This window comes from Microcaecilia unicolor, chromosome 8, assembly GCF_901765095.1.
Source record: "Microcaecilia unicolor chromosome 8, aMicUni1.1, whole genome shotgun sequence".
NCBI classification, from domain to species: domain Eukaryota; kingdom Metazoa; phylum Chordata; class Amphibia; order Gymnophiona; family Siphonopidae; genus Microcaecilia; species Microcaecilia unicolor.
In genome coordinates this window covers 237,760,136-237,782,822 of record NC_044038.1, presented here as the reverse complement: position 1 = coordinate 237,782,822, position 22,687 = coordinate 237,760,136, and the positions used below count along the sequence as shown (strand labels likewise).

Sequence of the window (22,687 nt, the reverse complement as noted above, 5' to 3'; positions counted from 1 at the left end):
CCCCCCCACCATTTTTGACCCCCCCACCACCACCAACAACAACTTTGACCCCCCCCTGCCGACGACCCTCTCCCCCCCTCCCACCGCCAACCTTCCCCCACCGCCACTGTCACCTACCTTTGCTGGCGGGAGACCCCAACCCTCGCCAGCCGAGGTCCTCTTCTTCCGGTGCAAGGCTTTGTTCTGTTTCTGTGAGTCTGACGTCCTGCACCGACATCGCACTCACAGAAACAGAACGAAGCCTTGTGCCGGAAGAAGAGGACCTCGGCTGGTGGGGGTTGGGGTCCCTCGCCAGCAAAAGGTAGCCGATGGCGGTGGAGGGTTGGCAGCGGGGGGGGGGGGGTTGAGAGGGTCGTCGGCAAGGTGTTCCAGCGCCAAATCTACGGGGGCCCAGGCCCCCGTAGACCCACATAGCTACACCACTGCCCAACACTTGGGCACACATCCGTATTTCAGCGTGCAACTTTGGACACCATTTATAGAATCCGGAGGAGGAGGAGGAGGAGGTGTAAACCGATATCAAAAATCTTCAAAGACCTCAAAACTTAACTGAGGACCCCTTTTACTAAGTTGTGATAAAAGGGGGCCTGAACTGGCATCAGTGCATTTTTTTGATGCTGGCTGAAGCCCCCTCTCACCGCAGCGGATAAAAGGCCATCTCTTTTTTTGCTACAAGAAATGGCTGTGCGGTAAGTGAACCACTTATCGTTCAGCCATTTCAAGGGGGAGCCCTGCCGCCACCCATTGAGGTGGCAGTAAGGGCTCCCGTGCTAACCCAGCAGTAACCAAGCAGTGCCGGCGCTACAAAAATAGAAAAAAAATTTGTAGCACTGGAAATGATGTGCGCTGGGGGTGCGAACTACTGCTGGGCTCCTGCGGTAGCCCGGTGGTAACACAGTAACAGAGTAAATGACGGCAGATAAAGACCTGAATAGTCCATCCAGTCTGCCAAACACGATAAACTCATTTTACATGGTATGCAATACTTCATTTGTATACTTGAGTTTGATTTGTCCTTGCCATTCTCAGGGCACAGAGCGTAGAAGTCTGCCCAGCACTGTTCTTGTACTAAAAGTCCTGAAGATTCTGGAATCCTAAAGAGTTACAAGATTCCAGAATCCCAATTAGTAGCAACATTCCATGTAGAACCCCAAAGAGTAACATAGTAAATGACGGCAGACAAAGACCTGAACGGTCCATCCAGTCTGCCCAACAAGATAAACTCATTTTACATGGTATGTGATACTTTATACCCGAGTTTGATTTGTCCTTGCCATTCTCAGGACACAGACCATAGAGGTCTGCTCAGCACTGTTCTTGTATTAAGTTCTGAAGCTAACGTCGAAGCCCCTTAAAATTTACACTCCAGCCCATCCCTATCTATTCAGTCACGATCAGGGCGAGACTGTAGAAGTCTGCCCAGCACTGTTCTTGTACTAAAAGTTCTGAAGATTCTGGAATCCTAAAGCAAGTGGTGAACCCGCATTGGGCTTACTGCTGCTTAGTAAAAGGAGACCTAAGAAATGAAAATATATGTCCTGTAAAAACAGATTTCCACAATTGTAGACGTGTTAAATTTTTGAGCTGCTACCAGTACTTTATAAACAGACACACAGGTGCATAGAGAACAAGCATCCATATATATATATTTTTTTATTACATTTGTACCCCATGCTTTCCCACTCATGGCAGGCTCAATGTGGCTTACATGGGGCAATGGAGGGTTGAGTGACTTGCTCAGAGTCACAAGGAGCTGCCTGTGCCTGAAGTGGGAATCGAACTCAGTTCCCCAGGACCAAAGTCCACCACCCTAACCACTAGGCCACTCCTCCACTGTTGCTACTATTTGAGATTCTACATAGAAGTCAGCCCTTGCAGATCATCAATGTGGCCGCACAGGCTTCTGCTTGTCTGACGTCCGTCAGACTCACAGAAGCAGAAGCCTGCGCGGCCACATTGGTGATCTGCAAGGGCCGAGTTCTACATGGAATGTTGCTAGTGGAATAGCAACATTCCATGTAGAATTTCCAATAGTATCTATTTTATTTTTGTTACATTTGTACCCTGCGCTTTCCCACTCATGGCAGGCTCAATGCGGCTTACATGGGGCAATGGAGGGTTAAGTGACTTGCCCAGAGTCACAAGGAGCTGCCTGTGCCTGAAGTGGTAATCGAACTCAGTTCCTCAGTTCCCCAGGACCAAAGTCCACCACCCTAACCACTAGGCCACTCCTCCACTGTTGCTACTATTGGAGATTCTACATGGAATGTTGCTATTCCACTAGCAACATTCCATGTAGAACTCGGCCCTTGCAGATCACCAATGTGGCCGCGCAGGCTTCTGCTTCTGTGAGTCTGACGTACGTGCAGGACGTCAGACTCACAGAAACAGAAGCCTGCGCAGCCTTCTACATGGAATGTTGCTAGTGGAATAGCAACATTCCATGTAGAATTTCCAATAGTATCTATTTTATTTTTGTTACATTTGTACCCCGCGCTTTCCCACTCATGGCAGGCTCAATGCGGCTTACATGGGGTTAAGTGACTTGCCCAGAGTCACAAGGAGCTGCCTGTGCCTGAAGTGGGAATTGAACTCAGTTCCACCCAGGTGAAGTTGCCTTTCTAAAACAGGTAGGAAATGAGAATATTTGGGGAACTTTTATAGCCGCCCTCGTTATAAAATTCCTCCTACAGCAAAAAAAAAACAAAAAACTACCCAATAATCTCTAAAGGAAAACTCAGCATGAGATACCATCTATACAGCTTAACAGTCTATTTGCACAATACTCAAATGCAGCACAAATAAATATCAATCATGGTTAACAGCTGTTCTTACCAAGGTGCAACAAAATATATCACGCAGCCTGCGAAGAACCGAATGTACATAAATAATTTATAAAGAGGCAGAGGTCGGAGCCAGTTCAGGGACTCAGGCTGTGCACTGCCATGGGGAGGAATCTGGGCTCCATTCCCAGGCTCAGGTCTGCTGCTGCCGGGATGTCCAGGGTTGCAGAGGCAGCATTCACAACTCTGGGTGAGCGGAGTCAGTGGTTGTGCGATGACACCCGGTAGCTAGATTTAGGGACCCTTTTATTAAGCCGCGTAACATAGTAAATGACGGCAGAAAAAGACCTGCATGGTCCATCCAGTCTGCCCAACAAGACAAACTCATATGTGCTACTTTTTGTGTATACCCTACTTTGATTTGTACCTGTGCTCTTCAGGGCACAGACCGTATAAGTCTGTCCAGCACTATCCCTGCCTCCCAACCACCAGCCCCGCCTCCCACCACTGGCTCTGGCACAGACCGTATAAGTCTGTCCAGCACTGTCCAGCACTATCCCCGCCTCCCAACCACCAGCCCCGCCTCCCACCACTGGCTCTGGCATAGACCGTATAAGTTTGCCCAGCACTATCCTCGCCTCCCACCACCGGCTGGCTCTGCCACCCAATCTCGGCTAAGCTCCTTAGGATCCATTCCTTCTGAACAGGATTCCTTTATGTTTATCCCACGCGTGTTTGAATTCTGTTACCGTTTTCATTTCCACCACCTCCCGCGGGAGGGCATTCCATTTCCACCACCGCCTATGTGCGCCCAACATGCGTCAATTTTGAGTTACCGTCCAGCTACCGCGTGGCCCTTGCGGCAATTTCATTTTTGACGCGTGTCCACTACACGGGACAGAAAATATTTTTATTTTCTGGCGACTGGGCGGCAATCAGCATTTTACATGTATAGACCATTACCACCCCGGTTACCACGTGAGACCTTACTGCTAGGTCAACGGCTGGCGATAAAGGTCTCAGACCCAAAATGGGCGCGCGGCAATTTTCATTTTGCCGCACGTCCATTTTCAGCAAAAATTTGTCAAAAGGCATTTTTTTTTTTTACAGGTGCGCTGAAAAACGATTCTGCACGCGCCCAAAACATGCGTCTACACTACCGCAGGCCGTTTTTCAGCGCGCCTTTGTAAAATGCCCCCTTAGTCTCTTGACTCACTGCAATGGCGGCAGTGAAGTAAGTCCAGAGGGGGAATAGAACAGGGGAAAAATCCCCAGGAGAAGATTTACGAGCTATTTCCTAGCACTGGATCCAACTCAGAGGCGTACTTCTCGATGTGGGCTTTAGCACTAACTCAGGCTATTTTAATACCGGTCCCGTGTTATGCAACGAGACCTAGTTAGCAATAGCTGGTGTTAACACTAAAATGACACATCTTAGCAGCAGCTGATCTTGATTACTTCCCCCCTTAGCTGGAAGCACAAAGAGCAGCAGCAGCAGGGTGAAAAAAAGATACTCTCTACATCTCAGCCAACAGGCCCTGTCCAAGAACAACTTTTCCCTTTTTATGATTATCAATAGAAATCAAACAAAATAAAACATGGAAAAGGAAATAAGATGATACCTTTTTTATTGGACATAACTTAATACATTTCTTGATTAGCTTTCGAAGGTTGCCCTTCTTCGTCCACCCAACAGAAAGGACTTAACAAGGATCTGGGGTTCCTAGCCCATTATAAACCATAAAGCTGTATGTCTCTGTTGATCACCCCACCCCTCATCTATCCATACCCATCCTGTTAGAATATCAATGATATGCTTTGATGTCCCCATGCATACCTCCGACCCACCCCCATTCTCTGTTGATCACCCCACCCCTCACCTATCCACACCCATCCTGTTAGAATATCAATGATATGCTTTGATGTCCCCATGCATACCTCCGACCCACCCCCATTCTCTGTTGATCACCCCACCCCTCACCTATCCACACCCATCCTGTTAGAATATCAATGATATGCTTTGATGTCCCCATGCATACCTCCGACCCACCCCCATTCTCTGTTGATCACCCCACCCCTCACCTATCCACACCCATCCTGTTAGAATATCAATGATATGCTTTGATGTCCCCATGCATACCTCCTACCCACCCCCATCCTCCCACCCTGTCAGACTGTCATAGTAATGCTCGAATGTTTTCACTTATATACACTGTCAGCTAGCACATTTGCTTATTTCCGATCTGAGGAAGAAGGGCAACCTTCGAAAGCTAATCAAGAAATGTATTAAGTTATGTCCAATAAAAAAGGTATCATCTTATTTTCTTTTCCATGTTTTATTTTGTTTGATTTCTATTGATAACCTTAAGAGTGGACTAACACGGCTACCACACTCCTCTATTTAATATATAAGTGAAAACATTCAAGCATTACTATGACAGTCTGACAGGGTGGGAGGATGTCTGTATGTCTCTGTTGATCACCCCACCCCACCCCTCACCTATCCACACCCATCCTGTTAGAATATCAATGATATGCTTTGATGTCCCCATGCATACTTCCTACCCACCCCCCCTCCTCCCACCCTGTCAGACTGTCATAGTAATGCTTGAATGTTTTCACTTATATACACTGTCAGCTAGCACATTTGCTTATTTCCGATCTGACGAAGAAGGGCAACCTTCGAAAGCTAATCAAGAAATGTATTAAGTTATGTCCAATAAAAAAGGTATCATCTTATTTTCTTTTCCATGTTTTATTTTGTTTGATTTCTATTGATAACCTTAAGAGTGGACTAACACGGCTACCACACTTCCCGTTTTATGAGCAATTCTATAACTGCAGCCCCTTGTGCACGTTAATTTATCTGTGTAAGTGTGCAAGGACCTATAATGGTGCGTGTGAATGGCTTAACAATAATAATACTACAAACTAAGAGTTCTATCGTTCAATCAATCTGCACAGATATTTAATTTCTTTCTTTCTTTACAGTATTGCTAGAACCATTTTTTTTTAGGGGGGGGGCATAATTTTATTTGTTACACTTGTATCCCACATTTTCCCACCTATTCGCAGGCTAAATGTGGCTTACATAGTACCGTAAAGGCGTTCGCCAATTCCGGCATGAACAAATACAGTAATGTTGTGGTAGAATAAGGTTCGTGTGTATAGACCCATTAGGGAATCATAGAGAGGAAGAGTTATTTTATGTCCATTACGAGCTTTGGTTTTGTTGTGTTGCAAGGTACAGGCATTTAAGTTGGGTCGGTCGGGTATGACTTTTTGAACAGGTTAGTTTTTAATGATTTCTGTAAGTTTAGGTGATCATAAGTTGTTTTCATGGCTTTTGGTAATGCGTTCCATAGTTGTGTGCATATGTAGGAAAAGCTGGATGCATAGGTTGATTTGTATTTGAGTCCTTTGCAGCTTGGGTAGTGGAGATTTAGGTATGTTCGTGTTGATCCTGTTGTGTTTCTGGTTGGTAGGTCTATGAGGTCTGTCATGTATCCCGGGGCTTCGCCGTAGATAATTTTATGAACCAGGGTGCAGATTTTGAAAGCAATACATTCTTTAATTGGAAGCCAGTGCAGAAGAGGTTTGGCGCTTTCGAATCGTGTTTTTCCAAATATAAGCCTGGCTGCCGTGTTTTGAGCGGTCTGAACTGCAAATTCTCATTGGTATGCATCGAGAGTCCTACTGGGCTCTTGCTGACCCAAAATATGGGCAAAAAGCACAGAAGTCCAAATGTGCCCTGAATAAGGCAGGTACAAATCAAGGTAAGGTATACACATATGAGTTTGTCTTGTTGGGCAGACTGGATGGACCGTGCAGGTCTTTTTCTGCCGTCATCTACTATGTTACTATGTGGTCAGCAGATGTATATTTTCCATTTTACTTTGCAAGAGAAGCTTTTTACACTCGAAGACTGCCACTTTCTCGTGCCTGGCTAACATCCCATAATGCGTGACAGCTGCTAAGATGACAGGGAACACGAAGGGTTATTAAATATTAAACACCAAGAACAGAATGAAGGATTATCGGCATTGAACTTTATTCTCATCCGAAGCTCTTGATATATTTACTTGCCGGATACTGACCCGGAGCCATAGGAACCAACTTTTCAGAATTATTGGAGGTGCTGAGCCCAAGGGAAATAACCCCTCCCTGGGCACATACAAGGAATTCTCTCAATACTGGGGGTGCTCAGGCATCCACAGCACCCATAAAGCTGGCTCCTATGCTCGAAGCTACTGGGGCAGTAAGACTAAGCAATACAACTGAACCTGAATCCACTCTGCACAATTCAAATGTCTATTTCTCTTCTGCTTTCTTTTATCAACCTTATCAAAGCAAAGGTGATTATACATAAGTACATAAATACATACTGGGAAAGACCAAGGGTCCATCGAGCCCAGCATCCTGTTTCCAACAGTGGCCAATCCAGGTCAAAAATACATGGCAAGATCCCGAAAAAATTCAATACATTTTATGCTGCTTAACCCAGAAATAAGCAGTGGATTTTCCCCAAGTCCAATTTAATAATGGTCTATGGACTTTTCCTTTAGGAAGCCGTCCAAACCTTTTTAAAACTCCGCTAAGCTAACTGCCTTTACCACATTCTCTGGCAACGAATTCCACAGTTTAATTACACGTTGAGTGAAGAAACTTTTTCTCCGATATGTTTTAAATTTACTACATTGTAGCTTCATCGCATGCCCCCTAGTCCTAGTATTTTTGGAAAGCGTGAACAGACGCTTCACATCTACCCGTTCAACTCCACTCATTATTTTATAGACCTCTATCATATCTCCCCTCAGCCGCCTTTTCTCCAAGCTGAAGAGCCCTAGCCGCTTTATGCTGTGCCTTATATCAGTGCTCGTCAACCCTGTCCTGGAGGCACAGCTAGCCAGTTAGGTTTTCAGGATTACTGTCGTAGGTGCCAGCTCTGTGGGTGCAGTGGGTGCTGAGCACCCCCAATTTTGAGCAAAGGACTGTGCAATTTGTGTTGTGTTTAGCACCACTCAATTATTGTCAAAAGTTGGCATCTACGATTCCTGCTATGAAAATGCAAAAATCATTGTATGCAAATCTGCATATTCATTGCAGGAATCCTGAAAACCTGAGTGGCCAGGTGTGCTTTCAGGAGAGGGCTGAGAAGAAATGGACGGAGAGAGGGATCTTGGGGTGATAGTATCTGAGGATCTGAAGGCGACGAAACAGTGCGACAAGGCGGTGGCCGTAGCTAGAAGATTGCTAGGCTGTATAGAGAGAGGAGTGACCAGCAGAAGAAAGGAGGTTTTAATGCCCCTGTATAAGACGTTGGTGAGGCCCCACCTGGAGTATTGTGTTCAGATTTGGAGGCCGTATCTTGCTAAGGATGTAAAAAGAATTGAAGCGGTGCAAAGAAAAGCTACGAGAATGGTATGGGATTTGCGTTACAAGACATATGAGGAGAGACTTGTAGACCTGAACATGTATACCCTGGAGGAAAGGAGAAACAGGGGTGATGTGATACAGACGTTCAAATATTTGGAAGGTATTAATCCGCAAACTAACCTTTTCTGGAGATGGGAAGGCGGTAGAATGAGAGGACATGAAACGAGATTGAAGGGGGGTAGACTCAAGAAAAATGTCTGGAAGTATTTTTTCACGGAGAGAGTGGTGGATACTTGGAATGCCCTCCCACGGGAGGTGGTGGAGATGAAAACGGTAACGGAATTCAAACATGCGTGGGATAAACATAAAGGAATCCTGTTCAGAAGGAATGGATCCTCAGGAGCTTAGCCGAGATTAGGTGGCAGAGCCAGTGGGGGAGGCGGGGCTAGTGCTGGGCAAGACTTCTATGGTCTGTGCCCTGAAAATGGCAGATACAAATCAAGGTAAGGTATACACAAAAAGTAGCACATATGAGTTTATCTTGTTGAGCAGACTGGATGGACGGTCCAGGTCTTTTTCTGCCGTCATCTACTATGTTACTATGTATATGTATTATATTTTCCTAATCATCCCCACACATTGCATTCCAGCCAGCACTGTGAAGAGCAGGACTTTAATGTCTCCAAAATCCCCCCCCCCCCCAACTTTCCTCCCTGATGAAATTATACCACTGGGTGGTCATCCAACCAATCCTGCTGCTTCTAAGGCTAATGGATGGCATTCCCACACAACTGTAATTTCAGGCCTCAGCTTTTCCTGCTTGTGTATTGCCAGATCCACGGGGGGGGGGGGGGGGGGGGGGGGGGGGGGGGCATTTCCAAAGTATGTCAGCTACCACTGCAGAAGTCTCACCTATCACAAGTTCATCACTACTGGCTTGCAAAGTTCAAAAAAGCTAATTTACCGTGCTGGTAATTTAAAATATTTCCCACAGCTGATATCTGGCTGAATTTAAGCCCTTCCCACAATAAGCCGTCACCTTTACTGCATATTCTCTCTTTTGATAGTCTGTTGTCTAAAGGTCAGAATCAACCCTAAACTTTATTGTACGATCAATCAATTCTTTATCAGCACAGCACAGTGTTCAGGGTATGCAGCTATGAAATCTTAGTTCCTCCTTCATTAAGAACAGTGTCCCAGACTAAGCTGATTCACTACATTGCACGTCCAGCCTCTAAGGGCTAGTGCCAAAATTAATCATAGTTTTTTTTCCCACATGCTCAGACTCCTAAGCAGGGTGCAAAGCCTACTTCTGACTCCAGATACTCCCAGTTGCCTGATGTCCAGTCTAGAGAGGACACCGTGAGCTGAATCAACGTCACGGTTTGAGGGTTGTTTTACAATTAACTCCAGATAGGCTGCAGAGGGAGAATTTGTAGTGGGGGGTGAGGCTTCCATATTGGGTTCCAGAAAAAAACTACAGCCTGGTTATACATACATAGCAATTTATTAGTACAAATCCCAAAGAGAAAACCAAACGTCTTCCACAAATAATCCAATGAAACAACCGCAAGGGTGGAAGGAAAAAAAATTTTATCAAGACACTCCACAAATGGATGAAAACGTGGTTTTAATAAGCAAGTCCCAGACACGTGGACTCTACCTAGTCTGTGTTTCGGCTAAACGAGCCTTCATCAGGAGTCACCTTTGGAAGGCAGAAAATGTCTTTTCATAGACAATTTGAATGACTTTTCACACATCTGGTCAAGACTCAGCAGTTGACTTCCGATGAAGGTTCATTTAGCCGAAACACAGACTGTGTAGAGTCCACGTGTCTGGGACTTGCTTATTAAAACCACGTTTTCAGCAATCTGGAGTTGTCTTGATACATTTTTTGCTTCCACCTTTGAGCAGGGAATGAAAATGGCGACAGTCAGTTAAAGCGCCGCTTCCCTGAAGAAGCCTGAGGGTGAAACGGGCCCCGTTGGGAACAGATAAATGCGATGCATGCTACACACAAAGTTTATGCTGAAGATTTTGAATATGTTTATATAAGTTAAAGTAACAATAAAAGATTTTGAAAGGGTTTTTGGATGACGATCGACTGAGGTCTAGTGGATACAGCTCACGCTGAGCTCTAATTGAGCATTAAGTGAGCATCCCATGGTCCGGTCCCTAAGATGCTGTATCACCACGGACTTCTTAGGCCTTTCCCCTTTCTTTCCATTTGATAAGGTAATATAATAGGTGGTTTGGTATTAACTTTAACATCCACTTTGGTTGGAGGTTACGTGGAGGGCCATAATCGAACGGGGCCGGCCATCTATAAGGGCGGCCATCTCACGATTTGTGTTCGAAAATAAGCAGGATAGCAATTTAAACATGGAAAGCAAAATAATTTTGCCTCATAGTGTTTTTACAATGTCGAGAAGGGATTGTACCGTCATGAGGAAGTAGGGTGAGAAACTGATTTGCAGTATCCTCCCACGCATCTAACACACACGACACCTTACATCTACACACAGAATTCTGAATTAGGGCAGCAGGCTTCCCACTGGAACAACCAGGACCCTCAGTATGCTCCTGCCCACCCACTATTAATTTACCAGCTGAAACTTTATGAAGATTCAAGACCCAATATACAAAACTGCTGAGCACATCCGGCCCCGAGTGGCTCATATAGAAATTAGAGCATTAAGATACATTGGGCCCGAGATTCAGTGGCAGCAGTAAACGCCAATGCAAGCATTTATTTCAATCGTCCTACTGAAGTTCAAAACAGTACAAGAGGCAATATAACAATATGCAAAAACAATACATATGAAACGAAATGTAACATAACAAAATCAGAAGAAGAACCTTCCAGTCCTCTACTGGTCTCTTTGTGGAGACCAAGACAAACTCAAATATAGAAGTCTTTCTGCCTTCTTCTTAAGACTTCTCTTGTTATCAATCAGCGCAAATCCAGTCCCTAATAAGTGCTGTGTCCCACCTCCCCTCACTTTTATCCCTTGCTGGCTTAAGAAAGGATGTAAGATTCACTTCTAATTAGGAGTCTATGGGTGGGTGATCTGCTCAAATTTCAAGGCTTCCAGAAAAGCATCTTAAGATGTATTGCTTTTGTTTTTCAATATTTATTGTGTTTGTTGTCTTATGATTATGTCTGTTTGTTATGCAATCTGCATAGACGTAAGTGGAATATAAATTAATAAACCATAACCATCTTTTCACAGTCCATCAAGCCCAGCATCCTGTTTGCAACAGTGGCCAACCCAGGTCACAAGTACCTGGCAGAACCCTAAAGAGTAGCAACATTCCACGTAGAACCGCAAAGAATAGCAAGACTCTAGAATCCTAAAGAATAACAAGATTCCATGCAGAATTTCAAAGTGTAGCAACATTCCATGTAGAACCCCAAAGAGTAGCAAGATTCCATTCAGAATCCCAAGTACGTAAGTGTCGCCATACTGGGACAGACCAAAGGTCCATCAAGCCCAGCACCCTGTTTCCAACAGTGGCCAATCCACGTCACAAGTACCTGACAAGATCCCAAAAAAGTACAATACACCATTACAGAATACCGTTCAGTGTCAAGATTTTTTTGTTTGTGCCGAAGTTTGAGCGCCATTTAAAGAATGTTCTAATTATGTGCTTATTACATATTCCATCACTATTATGCTTACATCATATTATATCTCTGTTATTTGAATTTCAGCGCTGTTAAATGTGCATATTTTTGATCCTGTTTCATGGTAGTCTTATTATTGGGTTTCAGTTTGTTGACTTCAAGTTTTCCTCTTTCATTGAATTTATGTTTATACTTGTAAATTTTTGCTATTGTTACGCTGTTAACAAAATTGTAAGTCTGATGTACACTGCCCCAGGTGAATCTCTTCATAAATGTGGTTAATAAATCCCAATAAATATAATAAATAAATATCCCTCTTAGGGCTAAATTCTATTTGTCATGCCTAAACAAAATCGGCGTGAAAAAAAAATACGCCTAGGTGTATTATATAAAAGTACGCCTAAATTTAGGTACGATTTATAGAATACTAATAAAAAAGGTTTTCCTCGGAGTGTGTATGTTTGAGAGAGAGAGTGTGTGTGTGAGAGATGTAGTGTGTGTGTCAGAGAGAGAATGAGAGAGAGACAGAGTGTGTGTGTGTTTGTGTGAGAGAGAGAGTGTGTGTGTGACAGAGAGATAGAGTGTGATAGACAGAGAGTGTGTCAGAGAGAGTATATGTGAAAGACAGTGAGTGAGTGAGTGTGTGCCCATCCCCCTTCTCGCAGGGCCCCCCTCCCCACCCTCACCTCTCTGGTCTCAGGACCCCCTCCCCACCTCCCTCTCCCCTGCCCCCCCCCCCAGCCATCCATGTCCAGTGACCCTCCTCTCCCCCTGCCCCCCTTGCAGCCACCCATGTCCAGCGACTCTCCCCTCCCCGCACATCAAACCCCCTCGCCACCCGCAGCTGCCACTGGTAACACTGTCTGGCCGCTGCTGCTTCTCCTGTTGAGCAGCAGCGGCCGCTACAAAAAGAAAACAAAAGCCATAAATCAAGCACGGCACCGCAGACAGCCATCAGGCATTGGGTGTCGGCTCTGCAGCCGCTCCTCCGGGGTCTTACTCCAGGGGCAGTGACGTGGAGGCGAGAGGAGGAGCGGCTGCAGAGCCGACAGCCAATGCCTGATGGCTGTCTGCGGTGCCGCGCTTGATGTTTAAAAACATTTATGGCTTTTTTTCTTTTCGTAGCAGCCGCTGCTGCTCAACAGGAGAAGCAGCAGTGGCCAGACAGCGTTACCAGTGGCAGCTATGGGTGGCGAGGGGGTTGATGGGCCAGTGGGGGGGGGGGGGTGTTTGATGTGCCGGGGGGGGGGGGCTTGGGTGATGCGCCGAGGGGGTGTTCGAGCAGTGCACTTACAGCTGATTCCCAGGCAGGGGGAGGAATAGAGAAACTGGGAATCAACTGTGAGTGACGTCAGCCTGGCAACAGACCCTAGCTGAACAACTCCAGGAGCCACGGACGCAGGCAGCTACTTTAGAACGTTGGAGGTGAGAATTATTATATAGGATGCCTAGTGCCCGTCCGCACAAGTACATTTAGTCACAGATAGTTACACCAAGTAAACCTTGGTGTAAGTGCGACGACAAAATTAGGCGCGAACCAGGTGTATTCCAAAAGAGCGCACAGTATTTAGAAATGCCCTTGACCCAGCCATTTCATGCCTATGGCCATGCCCCCTTTTCAGCTATGCCCCTTAGAATTTACACACATCACGTTACAGAATACGCTTAGACACTTGCGCATGTATATTCTAATTAATGCCAACCAGTGTCAATAATTAATCCACACATTAATCGAAAAGATTATCCACGGTGAATCTCCAAGCTATATGCTCACTCTGATTGACCTTCCCACCAGAAACATGTCTGAAACTTCACGAACTTACCTCAACCTACATTACCCCAATTGCAAAGGACTCAAGTACAAAACCTACTATGGATCCAACTTCTCCTTCTTAGGCAGCCAACTCTGGAATGCCCTCCCTAGACACATCCGATCAATCAGCGACTATCTACCCAGAGTTTAAAAAGGGGTTAGACGGTTTCCTAAAGGACAAGTCCATAAACCACTACTAAATGGACTTGGGAAAAATCCACAATTTCGGGAACAACATGTATCAAATGTCTGTGCTTTTGGGAAGCTCACCAGGTGCCCTTGGCCTGGATTGGCCGCTGTCGTGGACAGAATGCTGGGCTCAATGGACCCTTGGTCTTTTCCCAGTGTAGCATTACTTATGTACTTATCTACCCTTCCGGAAATCACTAAAAACCCACCTGTTCAAGCAAGCCTACCCAAATGAACCAATCTAATCCTAGGATCCCTCCTACCCAACACATATCCAGAAGACAACGACAATGACTCCGACTACATCTCCCACCTAATTTCCCTATACTTTTTCCTTGTCCCATCCCCCTCCCGCCCCTCTACCCCTCCTCCAATACTCATCTACCCCTTGCTCATTCCTCTCCTACTCCCATCACCTTTCTCCATCTTTACCTACCTATCTCTTTTATTATTCTGCCATAAATAACCTATTTTTTCTCTATCAACACTCTGTAATCGATATTATGCTGTAAGCCGCATTGAACCTGCTTTGAGTCGGAAAGCGCGGGGTACAAATGTAATAATAAATAAATAATTGCTTGTTAAATGGCAAGTATTGGCTCTGATTGGTTTGTTAGCTAATTAAGTAGTGCATGCAAATCTAGAATATGACTGGATTTGCACACACAACGTAAGTCGCGCTATACAGAAACCGGGGGTTAGTTTGTAAAAGCAGGGGGCATGCATGGGGGGGGGGGGAATTGCACGGACAGCATGGGAGTGTCCAACATTTACATGTATAACTGACAGAATACTGCACGTTACACGCTAAAGTGCTGCATTTAGGCGTGCGCCTGTACGCCTGCTATTGACATTCCATCAGTCAGCGCACCTATTACCCAGATGCCATTACAGAATTAGCACTCAGCGAACAGCTTCTAGGCGCGTAATCTGTGGTATCCATTCATCAAATTGCCCCCTACTACTACTACTATTTAGCATTTCTATAGCGCTACAAGGCGTACGCAGTGCTGCACAAACATAGAAGAAAGACAGTCCCTGCTCAAAGAGCTTACAATCTAATAGACAAAAAATAAAGTAAGCAAATCAAATCAATTAATGTGTACAGGAAGGAGGAGAGGAGGGTAGGTGGTTACGAGAGGTGGAGGCGAGTGGTTACAAGTGGTTACGAGTCAAAAGCAATGTTAAAGAGGTGGGCTTTCAGTCTAGATTTAAAGGTGGCCAAGGATGGGGCAAGACGTAGGGGCTCAGGAAGTTTATTCCAGGCGTAGGGTGCAGTGAGACAGAAGGCGCAAAGTCTGGAGTTGGCAGTAGTGGAGAAGGGAACAGATAAGAAGGATTTATCCATGGAGCGGAGTGCACGGGAAGGGGTGTAGGGAAGGACGAGTGTGGAGAGATACTGGGGAGCAGCAGAGTGAGTACATTTATAGGTTACTAGAAGAACTTTGAACAGGATGCGAAAACGGATAGGGAGCCAGTGAAGGGACTTGAGGTTCACCGGCCGCTCCATTTGACTATCAAGCCAAAAGTTCCAGGTCTTCTCTCATCAAGTAAAATCACTAGAAGGATATTGACTTTTCTATCATGCAAACATTTTCTTTCTTTGGGAAGAGTTCCACAATTGTCCTATTGCCAGGTCAGTATTGACTAAGGTACTGCTGGGTCAACACAGGCTATTTCCATATATTGTTTAATGTTTCAAGTTAAACAGGTTTTAGTTACAGGACAAAGGAATGCTATGTGGTAGTAGCTGGATTTGTATTATAAAAAGCCAGGCTTTTATGCCAAACTCAGGAGTTCTCAGGTTACCTTATTTCTTTATGGTCGGGTACAGCTAGTCCTGGGTATGTTTTATTACATGTAGTCCCAATTTCTCTGAGAAAATCAGGGCTACAAACAAACCCAAAATGGAATGGATTGGAAAACCAGTAGTGACAGAGCCCATCCTTGAGATGCAGAATCACCTGCAACCCCATTGCATTTAGTCACTCCAAAATTCACACATCAGCTCCAGGAAGACAAAATGAAAGACGTTTTTTTGTGTGTGTGTTAGTTGCGTACATGAAACCTGAGTATTTTCTAAGCACACACTCACCTAGGTTAGTACATCTCATCTAATCTAATCCAATCCAAAGATTTATATACCGCAAAATCCAAACAGGTCCTAAGTGGTTTACAACTTTTAAAGCTGCCATTACAAAGCATAAAATAAATACCACTGGACACCTCAAGAAGTCAGACTCCACACGTACACCAGTACTAGTGACACAAAAATTAAGCTGAAATACTCCATATAATAAATTCAGAATAAAATCTATGTTTTCTACCTTTATTGTCTGAGCATTGCTTTGGTCCCAGTGTCTCTTTTCTGCTTTTCTTTGTTTTTAACTAACTTTCTTTCCAGGGTCTCCTGTCCATTTGGTATTTCTTCTCTATCCATGTCCACCATCCATCTTCCCTCTGTTCTTTATCTGTCCTGTCTATCATCTGCCTTCTGTGTCCCTATTCTCCCCCCCCCCCCCCCCCCCCATATTCAGCATCTCCCCTCTGTGTCCATATCCCTCCCCCTCTGACCAGCATCACCCCTCTATGTCTCTGTCCCTATGTTCCCTCCACGACCAGCATCTTTTTTCTGTGTAAATACCCTACTCCTTGTGCAGTTTGTCCCCTTTCTCCTGCAGCTCTCACCCTGAGGACAGTATGTCTCCCTCTCTCTCTCCTGCTGCCCCTACCTCCCCCTCCCTACCCCCACATACAGACTAGCAATGATATCTCTCTCTCTCCTTGCATGGGCTCCCGGTTCTCTCCTTCCTCACCGGCCGTGAGCATTTTTAACAAGCTTGAAAAAATTATGCAAAAGGTTTTTACCTTCTTCCACATCATTCCTCTGTGAGGCCTCCAGCAGAGTTACATTGGACTCGAAGGAAACCTTTTTGCGACTCGTGATGGCTCTCTTTTTCTCATGCTTCTTCTTCTTATTCTGTAGCTCCTTCTCATACTGTGCCCACCTCTTCAGCTGCTGTGCGCGGCGTTTCTGCGCGGCCCGCAGGCGCTCCAGCGTGGGCGCCTTTTCCAGCAGCTGCAGTTCTGTCAGCAGATCCACAGGGTTAGCCATTTCTTCCCGTCACTCAAGAACTGACAGAGGCATGGGACTCACTTTATTTCCTTGGCTATGACATTCAGTAGCCTCACCATCACGGTACTGGATGGGCTGACTGGAGGACAGCGCGTGCCAGCTCTTGAGACGTGCATTTATTATGAACCTCGAAAAAAAGATTGACATGGAAGATATTAATTCAATTTAATATAACATTTATAAATCACACCATACCCTGTTAAGGGAACAGACTGATAAACAAAAAACAAAAAAACAGAAAAATAAAAGATTAATTCAATGAAAAAAAAAGCCACAATAAAAGAATCAATAAAATAGGGAACATAAACATCAAAATCTTTATTCTATAAAGCATTTAAGAAAATTCACCCAATCAAATCAACTGTCTGGCACAAGAGTCTGGTTACACCTCACTTAATAGTGCCCTGCACAAGGGGCTCTCTGATTGGCTGTGAAGGAGGAGTTGATCACAATCAGCATAAGAAGCATCCCTCAGCATCCCTCAATACATCAATAATGTACAACAGGACGTGACTACATGTTGCAAAGGATGCATCTGGAAGCCAAGCTCCTGTGCTTTCTCTAAATGAAACCACTGACCTACATTCTTTCAGTATGATTTGCTACACTGGTTTTCATGAGCATTAGACAAGCTAATTATAGAGGGAAAGCAGCAGACAAGACCAACCAACCAACCAACCAACCGAGAGCAGTCATTTCTCAGCATTTGTTACCTGTAAGTGAAGCAGACGCTGGGGGGGGGGGGGGGGGGGGCCTGGTATCTACAGCTGGCATTCTGGAAAAATCATCTTCGTTATGCATTAGGGTTCCTGCTACGCACATAATTTCCTTCCATGAGCTCAGCAAAGTTACTCGCTCAAAAGGTAAAGAGTGGACCCGATGATACTACATCCTGTCAAGTGAACAGCCTCACCCGTCACAGACGGCAGAAAGAAAAAGAGGGCAGACTCTAGCACGAAGAAAGCCCGAGTTTCCTGCGTCTCTGTATCAGCCAGAAAGCTCACATCCACAGCAGACAGGAAATGTTCCGTTTTGTCCCTTTTCAATGCTTTAACTTTATCTGTAAGGCCTCTTAGGTCTTCGCCACAGTCTAGAAATTTCCAGTAATGAACCAGGAACGAGACTAGTGGTTGAATAGGGTTCCTTTTCTTCTAATTTATACAGGTGGCTTCTAAGAGGCATTTGAGGGAGATGTCTCTGAAGAGGATCAAGGGCAGGGCAGGATTAACCCTTTGGTGGGCCCTAGGCACATAAGGTAAGGGTAATGCATTTGATGTACCAACCACCTTTCCATTTTATATGCAGGTACCTTCTCTGTCCCTACTACGCTCATAATCTAAGCTTTTGTACCTGGGGGCAATGAAGGGTTAAAGATCCCTTTTACTAAGCTGCGGTAAAAAGTGGCCTCAGCTAGTGTGGACGCGTGAAATTGGTGCGCGCTGGGCCATTTTTACCACGGGGCAGTAAATGGCCGTGCACTAATATTAAAAGTAGCGCATTGCTATTTACTGCTTGAGCCCTTTACCCCGCCACCTGTTGGCAATAAGGGCTTATGCGCTATTCATGCGGTAATCAGGCATCAAGTGGCAATGTGGCCTGCACTGCCAATTACTGGTGGGAAGACCCCTACGATAGGAACACCATCGGTAGTACAAATACATTTTTAAATCCCCTCACGTCTGTGATTTTTGGAAGTATGATGCTGAGCCCTGCTTGATGGCATGGCAGGTAGACCGAACAAGGAGGGGTGTGAGGAACATAGGTCTGGGACCAGCTTTAGCAGTTCTTTTGTGGAATTGGAAAAGGTGCAGAGAAGGGCGACAAAGATGATACAGGGGATGGGACGGCTTCCCTATGAGGAAAGGCTTAAGCATCTAGGGCTCTTCAGCTTGGAGAAAAGGCGGATGAGGGGAGATATGATAGAGGTCTATAAGATAACGAGTGGAATGGAACGGGTCGATGTGGAGCGTCTGTTTACGCTTTTCAAAAATACTAGGACAAGGGGGCATGCGATGAAGCTGCAGTGTGGTAAATTTAAAACAAATTGGAGGAAATTTTTCTTCACTCAACGTGTAGTTAAACTCTGGAATTCGCTGCCGGAAAAGGTGGTTAAGGCGGTTAACTTAGCAGACTTCAAAAAAGGCTTGGACGGCTTCCTGGAGGAAAAAGCCATAGAATATTATTGAATGGACGAGGGAATAATACAGTATTTCTAGGATGGGCGGGACAAATTGCTTGTTCTTTTGGCCACTGTTGGTGACAGGGTGCTGGGCTCGATGGATCCTTGGTCTGTCCCAGCATGGCGATGCTTATATACTTATGTACTTTAGTGTCCAATGTTCCCATCAATCTGTTCCCATATGGCTTATTACAGGAACATTGGACACTAAAGGGTTTTTAAAGGGGTTTTTAGCCACTACGCTTCAGTCAACTGACCTTATAATAAAACTGGTACACTAGTTGGACATTTCAGCACACGAGTTTAGAGAATTGCTCCCTTTCCCTAATTCTGTGGCCCTTTTATAAAGGTGTATAAGGGTCTATGAATGTCCAGCGTGCGCCAAAATCGGCATTACCGCCCAGCTACCGCGTGCCCTGGGCGGTAATTCCAAATTTGGACCGCGTGCCAAAAACACACGAGACACCTACCCGGCGGTAAACGGCAGTTGGTGCGTGCTGCACGCTTGCCACCCGGTTGGCACGCGAGACCTTACCGTTAGGTCGATGGGTGATGGTAAGATCTCAGGCTGAAAATGGATGCATGCTGGTTTCAATTTTAGCACACGTCCATTTTCCGGCCCCTTTAAAAAAAAAAAAAAGGCCCTTTTTCCTAGATGGGGGAAAAAATGGGCCAGCGCACGTCCAAAAGACGCCATTGCACTACCGCAGGCCGCTTTTTACTGCACCTTAGTAAAAGGGCCCCCTCTATATAGGGTGATAAAAGTTGGGCACCCAAAATCTAGGCGCTAAAGCTAACATTCAACAACAGCAAATTGGTGCACCTAATATGGTACAGAACGCCAGCGGCGTAGCGAGGCCGGCTGACACCCAGGGCGGGTCGCCACTGCGCACCCCCCCGGGTGCAGCACGGCGCACCCCTCCCTCGGCGTGCGCAACACCCCCCCCCCCCCGGAGTGCATCTTTACCGCTGGCGCTCCGCCCCGCCAAGTGACCGTCGTCTCTGGGAGCTGCGTCGGCTCCGTTGGTTCCCTGCTTTCTCTGCCCCGGAACATGAAGTAACCTGTTCCGGGGCAAAGAGAGCAGGTAACCAGCGGCGCCGACACCCCCCCAGCGCGTGCACCCGGGGCGGACCGCCCCACCGCCCCCCCTTCCTACGCCAATGCAGAACGCTAACTTATGTCAGCTATTAGGTGCTAAATTTCAGTACCACCACTTACGTTTGCTCCATGGCAGGTGTAAATATGCACATTAAAAGCAGCAGTTAGACGTTTAACTGACAGTATTCAATAATATTTAGCCATCTCTCTGACCTCACGTGCAACTTTCTTCAAATGGGTCACCTTACTTTCTAATTCTTCCTACTTTCTTACCCATCTATATGTTACAACTTTGCCTTACCCTTCACTACCAATTATAATGTTCTAGTACATATTGTGTTGTCATTGCAAGTATTATTATTATTATTATTATTATACCATGCCATGCTTTGTATTGTTGTTTGAATATTTTTACTGCTGTAATTGCCTATTGCTCATGTTTGATCTATTCTTACTGTGAATTCCTTCAAAAAGGCAGTAAATAAATCCTAATAAATAAATAAACAAATAAAGCCAGTACTTAAACAGTGAGAATGCCTGTGACCCACCTATGCCCTTCCCATGTTAATGCTCTGTTTGCAGGTGTGTGCTAGAACACATGGAGGGGCTTACCGCTCACTAAAACAGAAGTACCGCCAGGCTACTGCAGCAGCCCCGCCAGTGGGACCCACTCCCAGCACACCGTCATATCCGCAGCTACAAAATTATATTTATTTTTGAGGCAATGGTGTGTACCCGGCGGTAATCGGGCAGTGTCGCCAGCTGCCCGGTTACTGCCGGGTTAGTGCGGGAGCCTCTACCGTCACCTTAATGGGATTCCCCCCCCCCCCAAGAAATGGCCGCGTGGCAAGCGCTTCACTTGGCACATGGCCATTTCTTTAATAATAAGAAAGACCTACCTTTTACCCACTGCGGTAAAAGAGAGCCGTGGCACGTGTCTAAATCACACACCGACGCCAGCGCAGGCCCCCTTTTACCGCAGCTTGGCAAAAGGGGCACTTAACAGGGCCGCCAAGAGACTGGGCCGGGCCCCGGGGCAAGGCCGCCCCCGGGGCCCCGCCCCTGCCACCCTTGCCGCCGCCGCTCCCTCCCTCCACCCCCCGAGGTTGCCGCCACCGCTCCCCCTCCACCCCAGAGGTCACCGCAGCCACTGCTCCCCCTCCATCCCCCCCCAAGGTCGCCACCGCTCCCCCCTCCACCACCCCAAAGGTCGCCACTGCTTCCCCCCGAGGTCGCCGCCACCAGGCCGGGCCCCCTGTATTGAAATCGCAGTCTCACCTCCGTGAAAGCAGCGCTGCAGGCAGCAGAACGCCTCCCTTCGGGCCTCCTTCCCTCCCTGTGTCCCGCCCTCGCAGAAGTTACGTCAGACAAGGGTGGGACACAGGGAGGGAAGGAGGCCCGAAGGGAGGTGAGACTGCGATTTCAATACAGGGGGCAGACGGTCGACAACGGAGGGCGGGTGGGACTGTGGCGCTGGGCCCCCCTTGGAGGCCCGGGCCTGGGGAATTTTGTCCCCCCTGCCCACCCCTCTCGGCGGCTATGGCTCTTAATGCTATGTTTGCACATCACATAATAATTCCCTGTCCCCCAGGGTCTTTGTGGTTTTCCCCTTATGACACATTCTTTGTATAGATTTCTTTGTGTATTTCTGACTATGCAAATTTAGGGGTTCTTTTATTAAGCTAAGGTAAACAGTGGCTAGTTCACCTTTACACGGGTTTTCCCGCATGCTAAGGCCATTTTTACCGTGGCTGTAAAAATGGCTTTTTTTTCCCTATTTTTTGCATTAATGTTGCCATTAGCACATGGCCATTTTTTTCATTACCGTGTGAGCCCTTACCGCCATCCATTTTCTAGGCGGTAATGGCTCCGGCGTCATCTGTGCGCTAACCAGTTAGCATGTGGTAATATAGACAGAATGTCCACTCTCTGTCCCTGACGTGCCCCTCAAAAAAATTAGAAATATTTTTTTTAGCATGCAGTTCGCACATTTAGATCTCACAGTTACCGCACGCCTGTACGAGGGCCGCAGTTTTCCGTTTTTTGCACACGATCGCCTATCACAGCTTAGTAAAAGGACCCCCTCAGTTAAAATTAAAAATAATAAAAATAAATAAAGCAGCAGGGCTATTGTCAAGTTAATTCCTAATCAAACATATAAATGGCGAGTGTCATACTCACTCGCAAATGCGCAGTAGAGACCCTCTCTGCCCTGCCCCCGCGTCAATAAGTTATGATGGGGGCGGAACAGAGAGGGTCTCTCTACTGCGCATTTGCGAGGGATGAAACCGCCGTCGCTAACGCTCCCCCCACCCTCCACCCGGCCGGGCCCTTGCTCCGCTATTGAAACAGCGAGGGAACGCAGCACACAGCTCTGCTGAGCTGCCGTCCTTCCTTCTTCTTCTCTGCCTGTGTCCCGCCCTCGACGACGTTACATCACACGAGGGCGGGACACAGGCAGAGAAGAAGAAGGAAGGCCAACGG

The 22,687-nt window shown here is 46.3% G+C and overlaps 1 protein-coding gene across 2 annotated transcripts in view; it reads right to left on the bottom strand.

The window, feature by feature from the left end:
- PPP1R16B (protein phosphatase 1 regulatory subunit 16B) overlaps window positions 1–22,687 on the bottom strand; it is a 145,818-nt gene that overhangs the window by 94,652 nt on the left and 28,479 nt on the right. For both annotated transcript variants that reach the window (XM_030211359.1, XM_030211358.1), the window contains exon 2: window positions 16,658–17,052. In XM_030211359.1, coding sequence (XP_030067219.1) covers window positions 16,658–16,904 — 247 coding nt within the window. In that variant the 5' untranslated portion in view covers window positions 16,905–17,052. The remainder of the gene's footprint in view (window positions 1–16,657; window positions 17,053–22,687) is intronic.